Source organism: Gorilla gorilla, chromosome 13 (assembly GCF_029281585.2).
Source record: "Gorilla gorilla gorilla isolate KB3781 chromosome 13, NHGRI_mGorGor1-v2.1_pri, whole genome shotgun sequence".
NCBI classification, from domain to species: domain Eukaryota; kingdom Metazoa; phylum Chordata; class Mammalia; order Primates; family Hominidae; genus Gorilla; species Gorilla gorilla.
This window is the reverse complement of record NC_073237.2, coordinates 123,772,879-123,794,553: the sequence shown is the minus strand read 5'-3', so window position 1 is coordinate 123,794,553 and position 21,675 is coordinate 123,772,879. Positions and strand designations below refer to the sequence as shown.

General features: G+C 53.5%; 1 protein-coding gene across 8 annotated transcripts; it reads right to left on the bottom strand.

Annotated features, from left to right (window-relative positions):
- Positions 1-8,601: 8,601 nt before the first annotated feature.
- SLC2A8 (solute carrier family 2 member 8) lies at positions 8,602-19,155 on the bottom strand. Of its 8 annotated transcripts, none has more exons than XM_031014350.3 (10): positions 19,010-19,155; positions 18,758-18,920; positions 18,185-18,391; positions 16,293-16,392; positions 13,552-13,748; positions 12,502-12,645; positions 12,238-12,346; positions 11,314-11,487; positions 10,752-10,897; positions 8,602-9,165 (listed from the first exon to the last, which is right to left on the bottom strand). In XM_031014350.3, the coding sequence occupies exons 1-10, from the start codon at positions 19,063-19,065 to the stop codon at positions 9,028-9,030; spliced, it is 1,434 nt and encodes a 477-aa protein (XP_030870210.2). In that variant the 5' UTR covers positions 19,066-19,155; the 3' UTR covers positions 8,602-9,027. The 8 variants fall into 8 exon arrangements, 7 of the variants coding, with proteins under 7 accessions (XP_030870210.2, XP_030870209.2, XP_063553105.1 ...); XM_031014349.3 differs by having other exon boundaries at positions 8,602-8,833; XM_063697035.1 differs by having other exon boundaries at positions 8,602-9,808; positions 19,010-19,149.
- Positions 19,156-21,675: the final 2,520 nt, after the last annotated feature.

The following is a 21,675-nucleotide window of genomic DNA, read 5'->3' as shown; positions in this document are numbered from 1 at the left end:
GCACTTACTCTGTCCCATCCCCAGGTTCAGGTGCTTTACATAATTCTTGCCTTTCATCCTCACAACTCCATGAGGGAGGTAGTGCCATGACGCCCATTTGACAGATGAAGAAACAGGCTGAGAGGGGTCAGGTGACTTGTCCACATCACATAGGCAGGGAGTGGAACTAAGCACACGCTTACCCTCCATGCAGACTCCAGCAGAGAGCGAAGGAGAGCGGCTGAGAAAGAGTTTGAAGCCACAGTGACATGTTCCTTGCCCACATGTTTACCATCTATCTTGTTGCCTGGGGGCTGACACATCATCCTGCCTTCCCTCTTTTTTTTTGCAAGCCCTGGTTTGCAGAGGCTGGAGAACAGCCAAGCCAGAGCTGGGAGCAGCCTCTGGCCTGAAGCCCCAGTTGGAGAACTCATCCAGGACAAAGACCAGTCTTCTGCGAGGTGGATGAGAGTGGGTGTCCCGAGCAGAGGCTGTAGTTTAGGGAGGTTAGGCTGCTTGCTCAAGCCCTGTGTGGCCTGAGGTATCAAGCAAAACAGCTGTCCCAGTCATTAGACACCTAATGTGTGCATGAACCTGTCTCGGGTCCTCTTCCTTGGTCCATGGTGTGGACTCCCTGATAACTGATTTGGAGATGAGGGAATAGGTCCCTTTCAGACACAGCCCATGTGTAACCTTCTGGGGTGTAATAGCTTTGACAATGTACACCCCTTGGCCAGCAATGACACCTCTAATGCTCTAATGTTCCCTCCTATGGAAGTTTCTGTTCAATTAGGCACAGGTCTCTTCTTTTTTTTTTTTTTTTTTTTTGAGACAGAGTCTTGCTGTGTCGCCAGGTTGGAGTGCAATGGTGCGATCTTGGCTCACTGCAACCTCCACCTCCCTGGTTCAAGTGATTCTCCTACCTCAGCCTCCCCAGTAGCTGGGATTACAGCCATGCACCACCACTCCCAGCTAATTTTTTGTTTTTTGTAGAGACGGGGTTTCACCATGTTGGCCAGGATGGTCTTAATCTCTTGACTTTGTGATCTGCCTGCCTCGGCCTCCCAAAGTGCTGGGATTACAGGCGTGAGCCACCGCGCCCGGCTGGCACAGGTCTGTCTCTAGTTCTACCATCTCTATCTCCAACTCCATCATCTCCCTTTTCCCCACCATCACCATCACCTCTGTCTCCATCTCCGTCACTCATCTCCATCATCTCTCTTTTCTTCTGTGCCATTGCTCTCCCCTCTCTCCTCTTTGATGCTGCTATTGTCTCTCTCATCTTCCTCTAAATTTATATCTATATAATAGCAAAATTAGCAATAAGCAGAAAACTGGAAACAACGTAAATGTGGAGCAATTGGAGTTAGGTTCTGATGTATTTAATATGCGGTTGACTTCAGTTCTGATATATTTATATGATGAAATAATCCTACATTCAACATATTTGAGTACCTGTCTTTGCCAGGCACCACGACTCCAAAGGCAAACAAATACTAAGTAATTATTAAAATGATGCAAAAAGTTTAGTTCAGGATGGTGAATTAAACTTACACATTTGCCTCCTTTTCTCCTTTGCCAAATCCCACTGAAATGACATTGGAGATGTATAGAAATGAACACATCCATAACAGAGCATAGAATAGGTAGAGAGGTGGGGGAGGGGGAAGGCTTATACCAGCTACTGCAGTTAAGCTGCCTAGTTCTTTATTCCTAAATATGGACAACCAAAGCTCACCAGATATTTGAGATAAACCAGCAGCATAAAAGAGATGGCCCAACATAAACAAGCAGATCAACTGATCCCAGAGGAAGTCAGAGAACAGAAGACAACTTTGAAAAAGCATGTAAGTAGCTGTATTCCTCACAGTGAATGCCAGGTTTGGTGTGGTGGAGGATGTGAGCAGCTGGAACTCCCCTACACTGCTGGTGGGAATGCAAAATGGTGCAGCCACTTTGGAAAACAGTTTGGCAGCTTCTTAAACATAAGACATGACCCAGCGAGTCCACTCCACACAAAGACTTGTATGTAACTGTTTATAGTGGCTTTATTCCTATAGCCCCAAGTTGGAAATAGCTGCACTACCATGCTGTTACATAGGCTGAAAGAGGTTTCCTCACTACACTAGGGTCCTCCATCATTAATGCTTCTTTAATAAAAACTCTTCTCAAGGCTGCTTTACTTCCAGAGGAAGCTGGAGTCATTCACTGCAAAGGCCATCAAAAGGCCCCACACTCCATTGCTCAAGGCAACAATTATGCTGATAAGACAGAAAAAGCAGCAGCCACTATTCCTACTTCTGTCCCTCATGGCCAGTTTTTCTCCTCATCAGTCACGCCTACTTACTCTCGCACTGAAGTTTCCACCTATCAATCCCTCCCCACTCAAGGCAAATGGTTCTTAGACCAAGGAAATACCTCCTTTCACCCTCACAGGCTCATTCCATTCTGTCATCTTTTCATAACCTCTTCCATGTAGGTTACAAGCCACTAGCCTGCCTCGTAGAACCTCTCATTTCCTTTAAGACCTCTGCCCTGCATTTCACTCCATCCTTGGCTACCTTCCCCCTGTAAGCCAGAGGGGGTGTGAGGAAGGGAGATGATAGAAGGATTATAGGGTTGGGGAACAGAGGCTGAGGAAGAATTGGGACATGGCTCAGCCTGGCGAGGAGCAGCCTGGGAGGAAGGAAGAGGTCAGATGGGTCCGTAGAAAAGGAGGATTCAAAGGACTTGGAGCTTGGGGTGGAGACTGAAGGAACAGACAGGAGAGAAGAAATATTTAGGATGAGTCACACTGGGAGCAGAGACTAGGGAGGGACAAATGTGTAAAAGAATGCCTGGATGTCAGGCACCTCAGACTATGCCCATTTTACGACAAAAATTATCTAGATCTTGTAGGATGGAGAAATTAAAAGCACTGTTTTCTGGCTATTTAGAACCATTATCGAGGTTTGTATTGGGGCCAAGTGGTGTCGCAGAAGAAAATAAGACACTTAGGTTTTAGGTCAGGCGAAAGTTGAAGAGGCTTTACGTTTTTGAGAACACAGGTTAAGGGAGAAGAAGGGGGAATGGAGGGTGGAAGGTTGCCCATAGTGAAGGAGGCAAGCCCAGAGAAAAGAGAGGGTAGAGACACAGAGGTGGGGGCGGGCACTTGCCACCCAGGGGAGGTGGTACTTGCCACCCGGGGGGGGGGGGGTGGTGGTACTTGCCACCCAGGGGAGGTGGTACTTGCCACCAAGGTGAAGGATCAAGGCAGGTGTCCCCATGGTAATCAGACACCTCTAGAATGTGGGTGAATAATCAGGCAGGCATCCCCGCAGTGATTAAACACCAAGGGAAGACTTGTCTTCCCGAGTCCATGATGGGCGCCGGCATTTTTGGTTCACAGATAAAACGTGTCTCTGGCCGGGCGCGGTGGCTCACGCCTGTAATCCCAGCACTTTGGGAGGCCGAGGCAGGTGGATCACGAGGTCAGGAGATCGAGACCATCCTGGCTAACACGGTGAAACCCCGTCTCTACTAAAAATACAAAAAAAATTAGCCGGACATGGTGGCGGGCGCCTGTAGTCCCAGCTACTCGGGAGGCTGAGGCAGGAGAATGGCGTGAACCCAGGAGGTGGAGCTTGCAGTGAGCCGAGATGGCGCCACTGCACTCCAGCCTGGGCGACAGAGCAAAACTCTGTCTCAAAAAAAAAAAAAAAAAAAAAAAAAAAAAAAAGCGTCTCCTCTGTTTCTACTGGAAAAGGAAAGGAACTGAAATTAAGGGAAGGGAGAGACTGAAGGGTGGCGCCGAAATTGAAAGGAGAAAGAGGTTGAGGGATAATGAGAGAGGTTGGAGAAGAGGAAAAAGAGGCCGCTTACCCGATTTAAAATTGGTGAGGTGTTTCTCGGGCTGGTCTGAGGACCCGAGCTTGTGGGTGGATTTTTCTCATGGAGCAAAGAGCAGGAGGACACGGGATTGATCTCCCAAGGGAGGTCCCCCGATCCGAGTCACGGCACCAAATGTCATGCGTGTCCGTGTGAAGAGACCACCAACAGGCTTTGTGTGAGCAATAAAGCTTTTTAATCACCTGGGTGCAGGCGGGCTGAGTCCATAAAAGGAGTCAGCAAAGGGAGATGGGGTGGGGCACTTTTATGGGATTTGGGTGGGCAGTGGAAAATTATAGTCAAAGGGGGTCGTTCTCTTACGGGCAGGGGTGGGGGTCACAAGGTGCTCAGTGAAGGAACTTCTGAGCCAGGAGAAGGAATTTCACAAGGTAATGTCATCAGTTAAGGCAGAAACGGGCCATTTTTCACTTCTTTTGTGATTCTTCAGGCTATCTGGATGTATACGTGCAGGCTTGGGCTCAGAGGCCTGACAGTTACATGACTGTATACATTTGTCATAAGTCATTAGATTTTATACTTACAATTATTGAATTTTACTTAAGTAAATAATGCCTCAATCAAAGCTGTTTTTTTTTGTTTTTTTTTTTTTTTGGAGACAGAGTCATGCTCTGTCACCCAGGCTGGAGTACAGTGGTGTGATCTCAGCTCACTGCAACCTCCTCCTTCCAGGTTCAAGCAATTCTCCTGCCTCAGCCTCCCGAATAGCTAGAATTAGAGGCGTGCACCACCACGCCTGGCTAATTTTTGTATTTTTAGTAGAGACAAGGATTTGCCATGTTGGCCAGGCTGGTCTCGAACTCCTGACCTCAAATGATCCGCCCACGTTGGCCTCCCAAAATGTTGGGATTTCAGGTGTGAGCCACTGTGCCCAGCCTAAAGCTGATATTTAAAAAGTGAAAATATGTATCCTTAGAGAAATTCAAACAGGCAAGCCATTAAAAAGAAGAGCACAGGATGCTACGAAAAAGGCACAGGTTTAGAAGATACCAAGGAAACCAGGAAAATTAAAAAAATAATAATAAATAAAATAAAAAGGCACAGGGAATAAGACAATATTAGAAATTACTGCCAAAACAGAGTGGCGATTTTCATGTCAGACAGGGTCAGACCTCAGAACAAGGGGCAGTACCAGGGATAAAGAGAGCCATTTCCTAAAGATAAAGGATGGAGCACTCAGGAGAACGGTACAATCCTAAATGCACAGGTGCCTAAGAACAGAGCTCCAAAGTGCCAGACAAAGGCCAACGAACTACAGAGCTGGACAATACACATGCAGAGGTGAGATTCCAACACCCTCTCTCAGTAATCGACAGAATCAGTGGACAGAAAACCTGGATTTAGAAGACATGATAGTTAATTTTATGTGTCAACCTGACAGGTCAAATATTATTCTGTAAAGGTGTTTTTGGATGAAATTAACATTTGAATCAGTAGACTGAGTGAAACGGATTGCCCCCTCAATGTAGGTGAGCCTCATCCAATCCATGAAGGCCTGAGTAGAACGAAAGTAAGGGGAAACGCTTCCTGACTATCTTGAGTGGGGATGACTGACAGTCTTTTCCTGCCTTCAGACTTAAACTGCAATATTGGTTCTTCCTGTATCTCCAGCCTGCTGGCCTTTGGATTGGAACTGCGCCATCAGCTCTCCTGGGCCTCCAGCTGCTAACTCACCCTGCAGATCTTGTGACCTCAGCCTTCATAATCATGTGAACTGATTTCTTCTTTTTTTTTTCTTTTTTTTTTTGAGACGGAGTCTCTGTTGCCCAGGCTGGAGTGCAGTGGTGCGATCTCGGCTCACTGCAGCCTCTGCCTCCCAGGTTCAAGTGATTCTCCTGCCTCCCAAGTGGCTGGGAGTACAGGAGTATGCCACCATGCCCAGCTAATTTTTTTGTATTTTTAGTAGAGACAGGGTTTCATCATGTTGGCCATGCTGGTCTCGAACTCCTGACCTCAAGTGGTCTGCCTGCCTTGGCCTCCCAAAGTGCTGGGGTTACAGGCGTGAGCCACTGTGCTTGGCCATCATGTGAACTGATTTCTTATTTCTGTTTCTCTATATCTCTCTCTACATACACACCCCCCCCCCCCCCCCCACACACACACACCATTAGTTTAATCTCTGGAGAACCCTGATTAATACAGAAGACCTGAAGCAGACTATTAAACAACTTGACCTAAGTGACACTTATAGAACACTCTGCCCAGCAACAGCACAGTACATATTCTTTTCAATTGCACATGGAACATTCACCAAGATAGGTCTCAATACATTTAAAAGGATCAAAATTATGTTAAACATGATTAACAAAACAGAACATTTTGTAGAAGAGCTAGAGGATTAAGTAAAAAAAATTCCTAGAATACGAAGACACTAAAAGAGTATATAAGTGAAAAATTGAGGGAGGATACTGTGCCAGGAAGTACAGTGTCTACTAGAAGTTTCAGAAAGAGGAAACAGAGAAAATCAGGGGCTGGGATGTGAGAATGAAGAAGTAAAAGAAGAACAAGTTCCCAGAAGAAAGTATCGAGATTCAAAATCTCATGGTATCAGAGGCGTTTGAACCAGAGCAACTTCATCTTGAGTAGGGGCGGGGTAAAATGAGGCTGAGACCTCCTGGGCTGCATTGCCAATGCCAACGGTGAAGGCATTCTAAGTCATGGGATGAGACAGGAGGTCATCACAAGATACAGGTCGTAAAGACCTTGCTGATAAAACAGCTTGCGGTAAAGAAGGCGGCCCCAACCCACCAAAACCAAGATGGCAACCAGAGTGATCTTGGTCGTCCTCACTGCCACACTCCCGCCAGCGCCATGACAGTTTACAGATGCCATGGCAATGTCAGGAAGTTACTTTATATGGTCTAAAAAAGGGTGGCATGAATAATCCGCCTCTTGTTTAGCATATAATCAAGAAATAACCATAAAAATGGGCAACCAGCAGCACTCGGGGCTGCTCTATGGAGCAGCTTTTCTTTAGTCCTTTACTTTGCTAATAAACTTGCTTTCACTTTACTATATGGACTTGCCCTGTCTCTACAAAAAAGAAAGAAAAAAAAAGTGACAGTAAAATAAAGGCTTTTTAGGCATGCAGAAACTCGCTCCCTCTGTACCTGTCCTGAAAAAATGACTGATATCAGACATGGTAGCCCTGTGAAGGTGTAGCCCTGCAAATTGAAATGGAATCCAAGAGGCCGGGCGCGGTGGTTCATGCCTGTAATCCCAGCACTTTGGGAGGCTGAGGTGGGCGGATCACTTGAGGTCAAGAGTTCAAGACCAGCCTGGCCAACATGGTGAAACCCCGTCTCTACTAAAAATACAAGAAGTTAGCCTGGCATGGTGGCGGGTGCCTGTAATCCCAGCTACTCGGGAGGCTGAGGCAGGAGAATCACTTGAACCCAGGAGGCGGAGGTTGCAGTGAGCCGAGATAGAGCCATTGCACTCCAGCCTGGGGAACAAGAGCGAAACCCCGTCTCAAAAAAAAAAAGAAAAAAGAAAAAAGAAATGGAATCCAAGGAGCAAGGTGTGGAACCCAAGAAGCAGAGAAATTAACCCAGGAATCAATGAAACAAAAACAGCTTTGCAGCAGGTCCCCCAAAACAGAGGTCAGAAGGAGAAAAAATGGATTCCATGCAACAGCTAGCATATTACAAAGGGGAAAGACCTCAGTCATATGGTGAAGAAAATGACACGTTTCTTAAGAAGGAAAAAACAACAACAACAAAACTCCAGGAAAAAAGAAATCTAATATTATCATGTCCTAAATAAGGTGCAAACTCAAATCTGGCATTATTTTAATTAACTTATGTAGTATAAGAGAAAATCCATTTTATATTGCTGCTTAGAATATTCCTTTTTGAGTAACACAGGCTGACTGACATAGGATTATGTCTTTAAGTCTATTTCATTAGGTTTACAGTAACGATGTTTATATAACCATAACGTTGTGAATACTTCCTCCCCACTCATAACCTCTGGGTTTTATATATTACTAACCTAAAGCCATGTATCAGTGGCTTTGCTTGAGCAAAGGATCATTTGGACCCAGAAAGCTTATTTTCAAGGCAGCTTTCAAAAAGTCCAGTGGCAGGGCAGCACTGTTCACATTTTGATGTGCACCTCCCCATCATCTCCCCTCACCTCCCCATCATCTGCCCCCACCTCCCCATCACCTACCCCCACCTCACTATCATCTCCCCCCACCTCCCCATCATCTCCCCTACCTCCCCATCACCTCCCACCTCCCCATCACCTCCCCCACCTCCCCATCACCTCCCCCACCCCATCAGCTCCCCCCACATCACCTCCCCCACCTCATCGTCTCCCCCCACCTCCCCATCATCTCCCCCCACCTCCCCATCATCTCCACCTCCCCATCATCTCCCCTTACCTCCCCATCGTCTCCCCCACCTCCTCATAATCTCCCCCATCTCCCCATCATCTCCCCCGACCTCCGCATCTTTTTCCCCACCTCCCTATCATCTCCCCCCGCCTCCCCATCTCCCCCACCTCCCTATCATCTCCCCCCGCCTCCCCATCTCCCCCACCTCCCCATCGTCTCCCCCACCTCCCCATCATCTCCCCCTACCTCCCCATCATCTCCCCCACCTCATCATCTCCCCATCATCTCCCCCTACCTCCCCATCATCTCCCCTACCTCCCCATCAGCGTCTAGTCCTGGAAGTGATGGGAATAAACCCTTTTCAAACTGAGCTTGCACAAAGCCCAGAGACACTGACCTGATTTTCTGTGTCAGTCTTTACTTGGCAAACAAAGTTCCTTTCCAATAAGGCAGCCGCGTGAGAGGAGCGACCGAATGCCCAGCACCCAACCTCCAAAAGCACCTCCAGCCAGAAGACAAAGATCCTAGGGCCCACCTCCTCTTCCGCTGCTTTAGTCTTGCGCATGGAGGGCTGACCGCAGGTCTGCAAAGCTCGAAGGTGTTCCCGAGTCCGCAGAGCAGCAGCAGGAGCTGGAACAGGAGGCAGTGAGCCTCCTAGCCCCGGGTCGTGGGCTGGAGGGAGCGTGACAGGAAGGAGGGACCCTGCAGACCAAGGCTCCAAGGGGCTGTGCTCCTGGATTCTGGCTCCCCTGGGGCAGGCAGGGGCTCTGGGCTTGGGCCCAGCTTGGAGTCACAGGCTTGCTCTATCCCCTAGTGAGTGGCTGTCATCGCCCCTCAAAATGGGCTGTGATTTGTTCCAGAGTCTTTCCTTTAGTTTCAGGGACACAGAACAAAGTGAAAAGGACACTGAAGATGCAGAAAGCGGAGGCAAGCCAGAAGGCTCCATAGGGCCTGAGGACCTCCTGCAGAGAGAGGAAAGGCCATGGGTGGATGCGGGGAGAGATCAGGAGGCCCCACGCGATCACTGAGACAGCTCTGCCACCAGGGGGTCCAGTCCCCTGACCCCAGCCTGCCCTGCCCAAGGCCACACCCATTTTATCTCCACCCAGCTCTGGGACATGGAGGATAGTCTGGCATCCAGTCTGGTGGCTTGGGCTGAGCACTGTCCAAGATACCGAGGTCGTATGGCTGGGGAAACTGAGGCTCACAGCAATGAAGTGACTGCCTCAAGGCCAGAGACCCGCTATCCAGTGACAGCTGGGCTCCTGTTCCAGGTCTGACTCCAGGGCCCACAGACCAACCCTCCACCCTCAGCTTTGGCCCCACCCTGAGGCCCCCGGGGGGTTCTTTCATAGTGTGGTGGAAACGGGTGAGACAGGGCAAAGCGAGCATGGCCCCAGGAGCACATGGGGACTCTTGGGGCTAGTGGCATGGAGGCAGGAGTGAGCTGTCCCCTTCAGTCAGAACCTGTCCCTGCCATCCACCATCACTGTGATCTCCCACGTGCCAGAACTAAAAAGGTGCTTCTCAGCTCCTGGTCCTCTGGGACCTGGTGACCTCTCCCTCCTCGAAGGCCTTCTCTTGGCTTCTTGGACATTTTCTCTCCTAAAAAAGGACTGTTAGGTCCTTTGTCACCTCCTTCTTGGCTTCTTTTCCTCCTTCCTTTGCTGCGCATCCCCTCCCAGCTGCAGCAAGTAATCTCCACCCCCAGGCATCCGCCTGGCACCCCCGATGTGCTCCCTGGGCAGTCCTGCCTAAGCAGGTCCCAAGCTCTGCACAGACTCCAGGCTGGCCCCTCATGACCCGCCCCACCACATCCTAACCCAGCCCCACTGGGGTTCATTCTCCCACCACTGCCATGGCCTTTCCCGTCCTTGTCATAAAGGGGACCCTGTCCATCTTGTTCATTGCTCTCCCTGGTGCCTTGAATGGGCCTGGACATGGCACATGCCAGGAGACCTGGAGGGCACAAATGACTGAACAAACAACCAGATCATCTACCCCAGAACTGTCTCTCTGTTGGCTGGGAAGCCCCGGGACAGGGACCACACCTGTGCCAGTCCATCTGTGAGAAGGCAGCAACACGATGAACTGAATTAATGCTCCCATCCATCTTAAGAGCAAGCTGCTGTTACTCTCCTCCAGTTTCAGCCAAAGAAGCAGGGTCAGAGAAGGTAAGCATCATACCCAAGGTCACACAGCAAGGAGTAGCCAGGGTGGGGCTGCAGCCCAGCCCTGTCAACTCTTCCCATGTAAGACCTTAGGCTCAAGGCCCGCTTTCCTGACGTTCACTAAGGGGAGAGGCCAGCTGTGCTGTCTGACTGCCAAGACAGGCAGAGGACTCCCAAGGGGTCACAGCCTGGGTTCCCCATCTGGCCTAGCCCGTCTGCCTCCACTTCGCCTTGCCCAAGATGGCCAGTGGCCCAGGCATGGTGGGGCTCAGGCTGCATGTAAGGCCACGACCCTGGGTGTTCTGCAGTACAAGTGGTTTTAGAAAGTGCTTCTCGGCTGACTGCACGAACGCGGTGCTGGTGGAGCCTGCACTCACCATGAGGCTGCTGAACTCCTTGGTCACGAGAAAGGCCATGAGCCAGTTGGTGAGGACGCAGATGCCTGTCGCCACGCCCTTGACATGCAGAGGGAAGATCTCTGACATGAGGAGCCAGGGGATGGGCCCCCAGCCCACCGCAAAGCCTGTGGGAGCGAGACAGGCAAGACAGGCATCAGGGTCCGCAGGGCTGGGCTCCTCAGCTTGCTGCAGAGCCGAGACCCAGCTTCCCAGCCTGTGGGGCTGTGGGGTCCCGGATCCCAGTGTGGTCCCGCCAGCTCCATGCTTTCCTGCCAAGGCCTCGGCCAGCCTCTTCCCTCCTCAGGCACAGGCTCTGTCTCTGAGATGGGGTCACAACGGGGCCTGCTCGAGGGCTGCTCAGGGGATTAAGTGAAAGGGGCCTAGTTCAGCAGCTGCATGTGGTCAGAGCTAGAAATGCAGAGCTTGGAACTTACGAGAGGAGAGGTGAGGCTGGGGAAGACCCCACCTGCCGGGAGCCGCCACAGCAGGGCCGGGGGGATCACCTCCCACTCCTCGCCCAGCCTCCCACAGGCCCCCTTACCGGCGATGAAGAGGCACATGCTGCCCACGGCCAGCCAGGCCAGCCCCACGCTGGCATCAACAGGCTGTGCAGAGACAGGCGCCGAGAGGGCCACGTGCGAGGAGTTGCCAGGGCCACCCTGGGTCAGCTTGAAGTAGGCGCCGAAGGCACTCGTGCTGAACACCATGACCACACCTGCAGGCGGGAGGACGGCAGTGGGTGGGGCACCTGGGGAACGGCCCAGGGCGCAGCAGCATGGCCTGGATGCCTCTGAGGGGGGTAGGCCCGGCTCCCAGAGAGCGGCCAGCTTGGTGTTCTGGCACCTTGGCCGCAGGAGCCCCGACTGGGTGGCAGCCACCCCGCCTTGGACCTCAGCGAACTGCAAAAAGTTCCTGGAGCAGACCCTCTGGGCTGAGGAAATGGGAGGTACCGGCGCAGAAGCAGCAGCGAGTAACCCTCAGCCCTGATGGTCGTCTTTGCAGCAGCTGCTGGGTACCAAATGTCCGTGGGCCGCAGCTCTTGCTGAAGGCCTCACGTGGATCACCTCCCACTCCTCAAAATAGTGCTGAGGGAGGCACTGCCATTACCCCCACTTCCCAGAGGGGGAGACTGAGGCTCAGAGAGGTAAAGTCACTTGTCCAAAACGACCCACAAACTCTTGAGTCACTTCACCTTCCTGGCCCTCAGTTTTCCCATCATAAGCTGGGGCTGTGAGAGTGCCTTCTGGTGGGTTCACCACAGAGGTTAAAGGCGTGGTGTGGGAGTGCCACTGGCATGGACAGGCCTGCAGTGAGTGCTTGGTGACAAGCTGCTGTCAAATCATGGCCGCATTAGTCCATGATGTTTGTTATCACAAATGCTCCCTGTCCTCCTCCTGCAGTGTGGTGGCCTTGGCGAAGGCCCTCCCCCCCATGGCGGGGAGGCTGCACAGGGGTGAACCCTCACCTGACAAGACCAGGAGCAGCCTCCGCCCTGCTCTGTCCATGATGAGAGCTGCCACAGCTGTGAACAGCACCTGGATGACACCCACGACGACCGAGGCTAGGCTGCTGTCCTGGGGGAGACAGAGCCCAGGCAGGTCAGGTGGTCCAGCCGAGAGCTGGGTCCCTCCCTCTCCAGGCCTGTGCTGGATGGCTGGGCCCTGGGCTTGGGGAGGAAGCTCCATCTACGTGGGGGCTGGATGAGGCAGGCCAGGCAGGGCCCTTTTACCTTGAACTTGGCCTCTTCAAAGATGGTCTCTGCATAGAACATGACGGCGTTGACCCCCGACAGCTGCTGGAAGGCCATCAGGGAGACGCCGATGACGAAGGGCTTGTAGATGCCGGGCTGCCGCAGCAGGGCCAGGTGAAAGCTCTGCTCTGACGGATACTGGCCATCAGGATTTCTCTCTCCCCTCCCGCAAGTGGCCCCCCTCTGGGGGTCTACTGTCCTAAGGCTTGGGGAGTGCTGACTCCCACGTCTTGGCTCCTCATCCCAGCACCCCCTGTGTCCTCAGGTGTGCAGACAAGTCCCAGCCTCCCCATGTGTCAGGTGAGATGACCCTCACCTGCCCAGGGCACTTCCTGATAGGTGGGGGGAGCCACAAAGAGGTAATCTGGGCAAAGAGCAAGCTGCTGCCCTCATCCCTGCCACCACCAACACATCCAGCACCTGCCTCAGGTCTGGGCCTGGCCCTAGCTGAGCATCTCCTACAGCCCTGACCCTCCCCTCCCCACTGAACCCATCCTCCTCGCTGACCCCACCCTCCCCACTGAGCCCCCCCTCCTCCCTAAGCCCCGCCTTCCTTTCCCCCACTGAGTCCCACCCAGCACTGTGAAGCAGGTGCTGACTCCCACGTCACAGGTGAAGAGCTAAGGCTTAGGTGAGGGGCAGCGTGGGGGCTTCAAACCCATGCCTGGGTGACTCTAAAACCCAGACTTTTAGCCCTCTACCCTGCCTTGCAACTCCCTTGTTAAATCCAAGTCCTCAGCTCTGCCTCTGTATCCCCCACCAGGCCTGGCCATTCTCTTCCTGGGACAGTAAGGGTCAAAGCTCGGGCTTTGCTGGTGACTTTGGAGGCCAGGGCCCAGCTCCCTGGGGCTCCAGCTGTCTTGGCCTGCTCAAAGACAGGACACACTGGGCCTGTCCTCGCTGAGGGTGGAAGGTGGACAGGCACCTCCCTGTCCCCCACCCCCCAAGTGTGTGGCCTTGGGAACAGGCTGCGCTACCCTCCCGTGACTGCTGTCCCACTCCTGTCAGCTCTGCCTTCCAGCCTCTCACCTGCTCAGCCCCGATGGGGGGGTCTTCCCAGCCCTGCTCGGAGCCCCACAGGAACCGCAGGGCGGCCATGGCCTCCTGGCGCCTGTGCTGAGTCAGCAGGAAGCGCGGGGTCTCGGGCATGAAGCACATGAGAAGCAGCATGAGGGAGGGGGGCACGCAGCCCAGCACAGCCAGCCAGCGCCACTCCAGCACCCAGCCTGCGGGGGGTGGGTGGGGGAGGCTGGCGTCAGAGCCAGGGTGAGCCAGCCTGGGCCTTGCCAGCCTCAAAGACTCAGCTTCAGAGATGGGGCCTCGCTGCCTCTGCACGTCTGCCCTCGTGTTTGCTACTGACATTGCCATTATCACAACCGTTCATGAAGGCACATGGCACGGGCCAATCACACCAGCTGCGGAAGCGACAGTGGGTATGACAACGCGGACATTACTAGGCTGCATCTGTTCAGCGAAACATTTATGTAGCCACAAAAACGAAGGATGAGGTGCTTGCTGCGTGTCCGTGTGGTATGATGTGGTACCATTTGTAGAAGAGGTGGGGGAGGGAGGATAAATATGCATGTCCCTCATACGAACAGACTCTCTGAAGGCTACCAAGAAACAGGCAATGGGGGCTCCCCCAGACAAGAAAGGGACAGAGGCGGAGGAAGCTTTTCACTGGACATCTCTCCACTCTGGCACTTGAGTGTTGAGTCATTTGAATGCATCATCTATTCAAAGTATACATGAAAGTAGAGAGGTGAGAGGATTTTGCTGTCTTGACGTATGAAGAACAGCATAAGTGCAAAATTACCTAGTTTTATATAAAGTTAAAAGGTTCTCTTACAAAGGGGCCCTGGAATAAATGAGTCTAGGGCATTGCTGCTCTAATTATTAATTTTTCCTAAGCCCAAGGCTTACCCATCCCTGGTTCCCAGTGGAAAACTACCTCTAAGATAGCCATGATGTCCCTATTTTTCTTCTGTGCTGGGGGTGCAGACAATTGTTCTATGAAGTCTAGTTGTTGGAACATGATTGCCCCAATGTGAAGCAAACGTGCCACCACCATGTCACTTTGTGGAGTTATCAGAGTTCACCCACCCCAGTGGATCGAAACTCACAGAAATTGATCAGGAAAGGCAGGAGAAGCAACAAGCACATATTAAGATGAGCTGAAGATAGTGCCACGGGTGGGTGGACACCCAGTACCTGTCCCCGAAATGATGAATGTCAACACCTGCACACAGTGGGGGCTTTGGTTTACTCAGGTCTCCCAACGTAGCCAGATCGCTGGCAGGATTCTGAATTTGTGAGGGTGGTTAAGTGGGTAAAAATGAAACACCAAAGACCTGTGTATCATCCGCCCTGACGATGCAGAGGGCTTGTGCCCTGGGCCAGGCCATAGCCCGTCAGGCCCCCGGGGCCTCCTACCCCAATGATCCCCATGGTTCTCAAGTCATCCCTTGACAATTCTCATTTGGAACCCACTGTTAGGCACTTTTCATGTGTCAATTAATTTAATGGACAGGTACTGGACTAGATGAGGTTATGCCCATTTCAAGACAGAGAAACTGAGGCTTTCAGAGGTGGTGTGACTTGGCCAAGGTCACACAGCACGTAGGAGAGGCTATCCCCAAACCCAGGATGGTCATATTTGAAGCCTGCCCTTGTTTTTTCTTTCTTTTTGAGACAGAGTCTCACTGTGTGGCCCACACTGGAGTGCAGTGGCGCGATCTCAGCTCACTGAAACCTCAGCCTTCTGGGTTCAAGCGATTCTTGTGCCTCAGCCCCCCAAGTAGCTGGGATTACAGGTGCCCACCACCATGCCTGGCTAATTTTTGTATTTTAAATAGAAATGGGTTTTCACCATGTTGGCCAGGCTGATCTCGAACTCCTGACCTCAAGTGATCCACCCGCCTCTGCCTCCCAAAGTGCTGGGATTACAGGTGTGAGCCACTGGGTCTGGCCTCTAAAGCCTGGCCTCTTTCTAATGAGAACACACCTGTCTCCTGAAGTTTCTTCATGCTGGCCCAGCTTTGCCCCTCGGGGTCCCCAGGACCCCAGCCTCCTTCACGTTGCAACTCGCCGACATGGTGAATCTGGCACTGACATTCTCAGGGGGACTTGCTCAGCCCTTTACTCGCCCAGGCTGAAGATTTTTACAGGGACCCACCCACCTCTGGAGCCCTCTGGTTTGTCACTGCACAGTAAGGTACTGACCTAAGCAGTCAGCCCTTCCCACACCCCTAGAGGGGGCTTCAGGAAAGATGAGGATATCACCTTCTCCAGCTGTCCCTGGAACTCAGTCATAAGACACACCTATCGGCTGGGCGCGGTGGCTCACACCTGTAATCCCAGCACTTTGGGAAGCTGAGGTTTGGCGGTTCATGAGGTCAGGAGATCAAGACCATCCTGGCTAACACGGTGAAACCCCCTTTCTACCAAAAATACAAACAATTAGCCAGGTGTGGTGGCACATGCCTGTAGTCCCAGCTACTTGGGAAGCTGAGACAGGAGAATCGCTTGAACCCAGGAGGCAGAGGTTGCAGTGAGCCACCACTGCACTCCAGCCTGGGCGACAGAGCGAGACTCTGTCTCAAAAAAAAAAGACTCACCTATCCCAAGGTCCCAGGAAGGTGAGCCTGGCATGTTGGGCACTGGCTATGTGACCTCAGACAAGTCCCTTGACCTCACTGAACCTCTGTTTACACATCTGTAAAATGGCCACATGACCACAAACAGGAAGCAAGAGATAATGACAACTATACCTGCCAGGTAGGCCAGGAGGATGCCAACGACGACCATCAGCTGCACACAGGAGCCGAGCAACCCCCGGACTGCTGGGTAGGCGATTTCGGAGATGTAGACCTGCCAGCAATAGGATGAGGATTTATGGCTGGGCGCAGTTGCTCACGCCTGCAATCCCAGCACTTTGGGAGGCCGAGGCGGGCAGATCACCAGAGGTTAGGAGTTTGAGACTGGCCTGACCAACAGGGAGAAACCCCATCTCTACTAAAAATACAAAATTAGCTGGGCCTAGTGGCACACATCTGTAATCCCAGCTACTCAGGAGGCTGAGGGAGGAGAATCACTTGAACCCGGGAGATGGAGGTTGCGGTGAGCCAAGATCCCACCATTGCACTCCAGCCTGGGCAACAAGAGCGAAACTCCGAAATTTTTAAATAAAAATTAAAAAAAAAAAAAAGATGAGGCTTTATTCGGGCTCCAAGAGTTCTTAAAATGGAAAGGTCTCAGCCATTCAGAGCTGAGGAAAGTCCTTGCAGGGGGTTACGGCAGGCCCTGAAGCCCCTTAGTGGAACCTGCCTAGGTGAGCAGAGCCATCCCCAGGTCCCCACCACTGAAAGATCTGTGGCAGGTGTTTAAAGGGGATTAAGGGTAACGGAGAGGGCTGCATATGATGACGAGAGGCGGTGGGCACAGAGCTTCTCAAGCCTTCGTTTAATGTGCACAGACACCCTGGATAAACCATAGATTCCGATGCAGTAGGTCTGGACAGGCGAAAGATTCCACCTTGTTAACCAGCTCCACGTGACGCCCACCCAGGATCCTAGCCCAGGGCCCACGCTTTGAGCGGTGGCCTTGGACTAGAAGCACGAACTCTCTGCCTCGGTCACTACCAGTGGCTGCCACTAGCTCCATCCTGGGCCCACAGGCCACCAGGCCCTCACCCATGCATCCAAGGTTATTCCATAGCTTAGGCCCCTAACACAGGTGTGTTTCTGCCCAGTTAAAACAACCAAAGACATAAAAGGCCCAGCTTCTTCCCCACCCTCTTCTGGTCCAGCTGCTGCTGCCGGTTAGCAAATGTTGGTGAAATGAGCACCCAGGGAGGGGCCTGAGTGGCTGCTTTCAACCTCACTTGGGGGAGATATTGTCCAAGCCCATGGCTGGGGGCAGTTCATGGGTCACCAAGCTGTCAGGATCCAGTCCTCCACAAGCCATGCCAGGGGCTGTCTATCCAAAGTCCCACTGAATCCTGACCACTACCTCAGAGGCTAATGCCATAATCCCTGTTTTCCAGAGAAGGAAACTGAGGCCCAGGGAGGCACTCTGCTCAGGTTAGTGGCAGAACCAGGATTTGACCCAGATGTTCGGGGCTCCCAAGTGGGCAGCCTGGGTCAGGAGGGGGAAAGGGGGAAGATGGGGAAGCCAGAGGGGCTGGCCTGTGAGAAGGGAAGGGGAACACAGAGGCCAGCAGCCTTTGCCCCAAGAGAAATCAGGACAGGAACTTCCTGCTAATTGCAGTCATTGACCCGAAGCCAGGGATGAAAACCAAAATGTAGGGAGTGGGCTCCTGTGGATCATCCGCAGGTTTGTAGAGCAAAAGAGGGGCACGGCTAAGTGGGACAACCCTGGGTTCCTGCAACTGCTTCCCCTCTGACTAGCTGTGGACCCCGCCTGGGCAAAGGACTTCACCCTTCCGAGACTGCATGTCATGACCTCAGTGTAAAATGGAGAGAACAGTAGGATCCTTCCCAGGGTCGACGGGAGGGACCGCGAGATAACGCAGGGACTTCAAGCCTGGCACCCAGAAGGTCCCGCCAGGGGGAGCCGCGCCCCCAGGCCTGGGGAGCGGTTTGTCCCACTCCCCCTCGGTCTCAGGCCGCGAGACAGGACACTCGCGAGACGGGACACTCACCGGGGCCACTAGGGAGGCAACACCGCAGGCCAGGCCGGTGAGGAGGCGGCCCCCCAGCAGCATCCACACGTCCTGGGCCGCGGTGATGACGGCAAAGCCGGCCACGAAGGGCACGGAGCACAGCAGGAGGCTCAGCTTGCGCCCGGCGCGGTCCACCAGCCAGCCGCCCAGCACTCCCCCCGCCGCGGCACCCAGGGTCACGACAGCCTGGAGGCGGGTGGCTGCTGAGGAGGGGGCGCCGAAGCCGCAGCCCATCCTCCCCCTCCGCCCACTCCCCGCGGGCTCAGAGGTAAAGGAGGCGGGGCCCCGCGCCCGTCCCGAGGGGAGGGGTAGGGGGCTGAGGGGCCCGGTGCTCGTCCCGAGGGGAGGGGTGGGGGCTGAGGGGCTCGATGCTCGTCCCGAGGGAAGGGATGGGGGGCAGAGAGGCCCAATGCCTGTCTCGTGGGGAAAGGTGGTGGCGGCGGGGCCCGATGCCTGTCCCGAGGGGAAGGGTGGGGGGCGGAGGGTCCCGATGCCCGTCCCGAGAGGAGGGCGTGGGGTCCCAGGGCTGGAGGAGCGAGCCCGGGGCCTCACCCCGAACCAGGAGGCGGCGGCGTCGTCCAGGCGCGGGGCCGGGGGCGCGGCGCGCTGCAGGCTAGGGATGGCCGGGGAGCTGTAGCCGAGCGCGAAGCCGAAGCTGAGTGGGCCCAGGGCAGCGGCGAAGGCGGCGAGGAAGACGCGGCGGCCGCGGGGCGCGCTGGGGGGACAGGGCCGAGGGTGAGCGGAGCGGACGCGGAGGGGCGGGAGGGCGAGGCCGCATCCGGGCCTGGGTTCCCCGGAGCTCACCTGCCGCCAGGAGGCCCCAGAAGCGGCTGGGTTTCCTCTGGGTCCTCGGGCGTCATGTCGGCGGCCAACGCCGATCGGCCAGCTCTGGCGCCTGACCCGCCACGGGCCCCGCGAGTGCGGCCCGCACTGGCCCCTCGCAGCCAATGGGCGGCGGGGGGCGGGGTACGGTGCTGGGCGGGATCGGAACCGCAGAGCAGGAGCAGCCAATAGGAACGCAAGGCGGGGCTAGCGAATCAGCTAGGACCCGCCCTTCACATTAAAGCAGACCAATGGAAGCATAGAACCGATTAGCGAAGCTCGCTGGAACCGCCCCTAGGGCGGAGCGGCCCAAGGTACAGGTGGGGCGGAGTTTCCGTCTGGGTGAACAACCACCCAATTGGAGTGTAGTGCGAGCCCATAGACGGGGCCAGAGAGCTGCCTCAGAACTGAGCTGGCCAATGAGGTTGGAGGGAGGAGTTTTTTTTCTGGCACCTCCTCTCAATCTGGCTTCAACCAATGAGGGTAGAGGCGGGGCGAAGGCGAAGCACGTGGGCCTCAGCCCGAGACTTCCCGCCCCCAACTCCGAGAAGCTGCACCTGTCCTGCCCGGTCGGGTCTGCAGTTCCTGCCCCGCTTTAATCGCTGACCTGGGGACTGTATTGGAGGCGTCTGACCTCTGCCTGGGCCCAGCTCTGCAGGGGAGAGAGCCTCTAAGCAGACCGTCCTGGGCCGCCTCCCTCTCCTCTCGGAGGCCGAGACTGGTCAGACGCTCCCGCTGGGCTGCTGGCGGCGGAGGCGTGGCCCTGTGCACCGAAACCCACTTTCATGCTTCCCAGATTGCTGAAGGCTCGGGTCTCCAGGTGCTGAGGACCAGTGGTAGGTGGGGTCCCCCACGCCGTATGTGTGACAGATCTGGGCTCCACTCCCCCTCCTAAGTGTCACTCACTTCACAGGGAGTCCTGACTCTTGAATCTTCATCTACCTGCCTCCATATTTTGAGTTCCCTGTGGATTTTAATGCCACCTTCTCCCCGTGTGCATCCAAGTCGAATGATGGGGCACTGTTGGATCTCACCAGTTGTACCCGATTCATACCCAACACTCTGGGTGCAGGCAGCTGCGGTGGAATGCTGGTGTAATTCTGGAAAGAGCCAGGGCATGGGAGTAAGAGGCTTGGCTTGTAATCCCTCTCTGGGCCTTGTGTTTCCTCATCTCTTAAGTGGGGATGACCATTATCTTCCAGGAGAGTTGTGAAGCAAGGTAATGTATATAAGACATGTGAAACACTCAAAGGCTAACCGGTATGATGAAGACAGTCATTTGACATGTTGCAGTCACTTGATGGTTCTAGCAACCAACATTTTTCAATCCTGACCACAAGCCTATCTTTAAAGACTTAGGCAACTGCCCTTCTGTACTCCCACAGCATCTAATGCTTGATAACGCGAGCACTAGACGTGTATTCTTATCACAGCATTTATCACTGCTTTGTGATCCCGTTTACTTCCGTCCTTCCCCCAATGGACATGACCTCCTCTGGAGAGGAGGCACTTGGTGTGTGCAGAGTGGATCAATGCCTCAAACTCCATAGGCAGACACTGCAGTTAGATGATTTTCTGTGTGACTCAGCCAGTCGGGTACACAGAAAGGATTATGTAGGCAGGATGCTCCTACCCTGTGGCCGATGGCTTCCCTTCCCGTGAGTGTGCAGAACTCACTTCTTGGCCTTTGTAGACAAATAATGTTGCCAGAACAGCCTCCTGCCCCCTTTTCATAGGCAAAGCACCATCAGCCTGATCAGTAGGGTCCACCTCTTGCCCTTGCCACATCACTCCTCAGACCTGTGACTCTTGTCAAATTGTGGGTGGCTCTAATGCTGCTGATTTGGAAGAATGCTCTAAAATAGTCCTTGGGTTTTTTTTATGCTACACTGTGAAGCAAGAAACTTCTGGAAAAAGAGGAAAAACACAGATACAAGCTCATAAAGCTTACAAATTAGTTTAACATGAAAAACACCAGCCAGATCCAGCTGACACAAGGCACTTAGCCTGGCTTTGCATGGCAAACCTGAGGAAAGCAAGGGCTCTGGAGTCAAAGAACTTGCAGGTTCAAACCATTGCCCCTTCCTAAGCCTATTTCCTTATTTGAAAAGCAAGAATAATAAAACATAATTCATTAAACTGTTGGTGGGGTTGAGACACAGTGTTTTTTTCCCCCTATATAGGAAAAGGGCATAAAAAACACAAAGGAAGAATGGGCATGCTAACTGCTGCAAAGAATATGAGCAGACACATTTGGTTATAAACAGCCCCATCTGGGTATACCTAAAAAGCACTGTCTTTACTACTCTTGCCTCTTGCCTTCTGCCAAAGATGAACCAAGCAACCTTCAGCTTGGGCTATCATGCTGATCTGTTTGTACAAAAGACAGAGAGGGGAACTTTCCCCACAGTGTGCAAGGCCCACTAGGAGGTATGACCCAAACTTCTATAAAATCTGTCAGACCAAGGTCCTGTCAAACTCAGTTCTCCACACTCACAAAGAAGGCCTGCTGGCCGGGCATAGTGGCTCACACCTATAATCCCAGCATTTTGGGAGGCCAAGGCGGGCGGATCACGAGGTCAGGAGTTCGAGACCAGCCTGGCCAACATGGTGAAACCCCATCTCTACTAAAATACAAAAATTAGCTG

What these genes read in the sequence shown, in the direction of transcription:
- SLC2A8 (XM_055351194.2), bottom strand. Translation starts at nt 19,065, where the DNA reads ATGACGCCCGAGGACCCAGAGGAAACCCAGCCGCTTCTGGGGCCTCCT. An exon ending in CCTCCTGGCCTACCTGGCAG is followed by an intron (nt 13,749 to 16,292) that starts GTATAGTTGTCA and finishes CACCCCCCGCAG; the next exon opens with GCTGGGTGCTGGAGTGGCGC. An exon ending in GCTGCTCCTGGTCTTGTCAG is followed by an intron (nt 11,488 to 12,237) that starts GTGAGGGTTCAC and finishes TCCCGCCTGCAG; the next exon opens with GTGTGGTCATGGTGTTCAGC.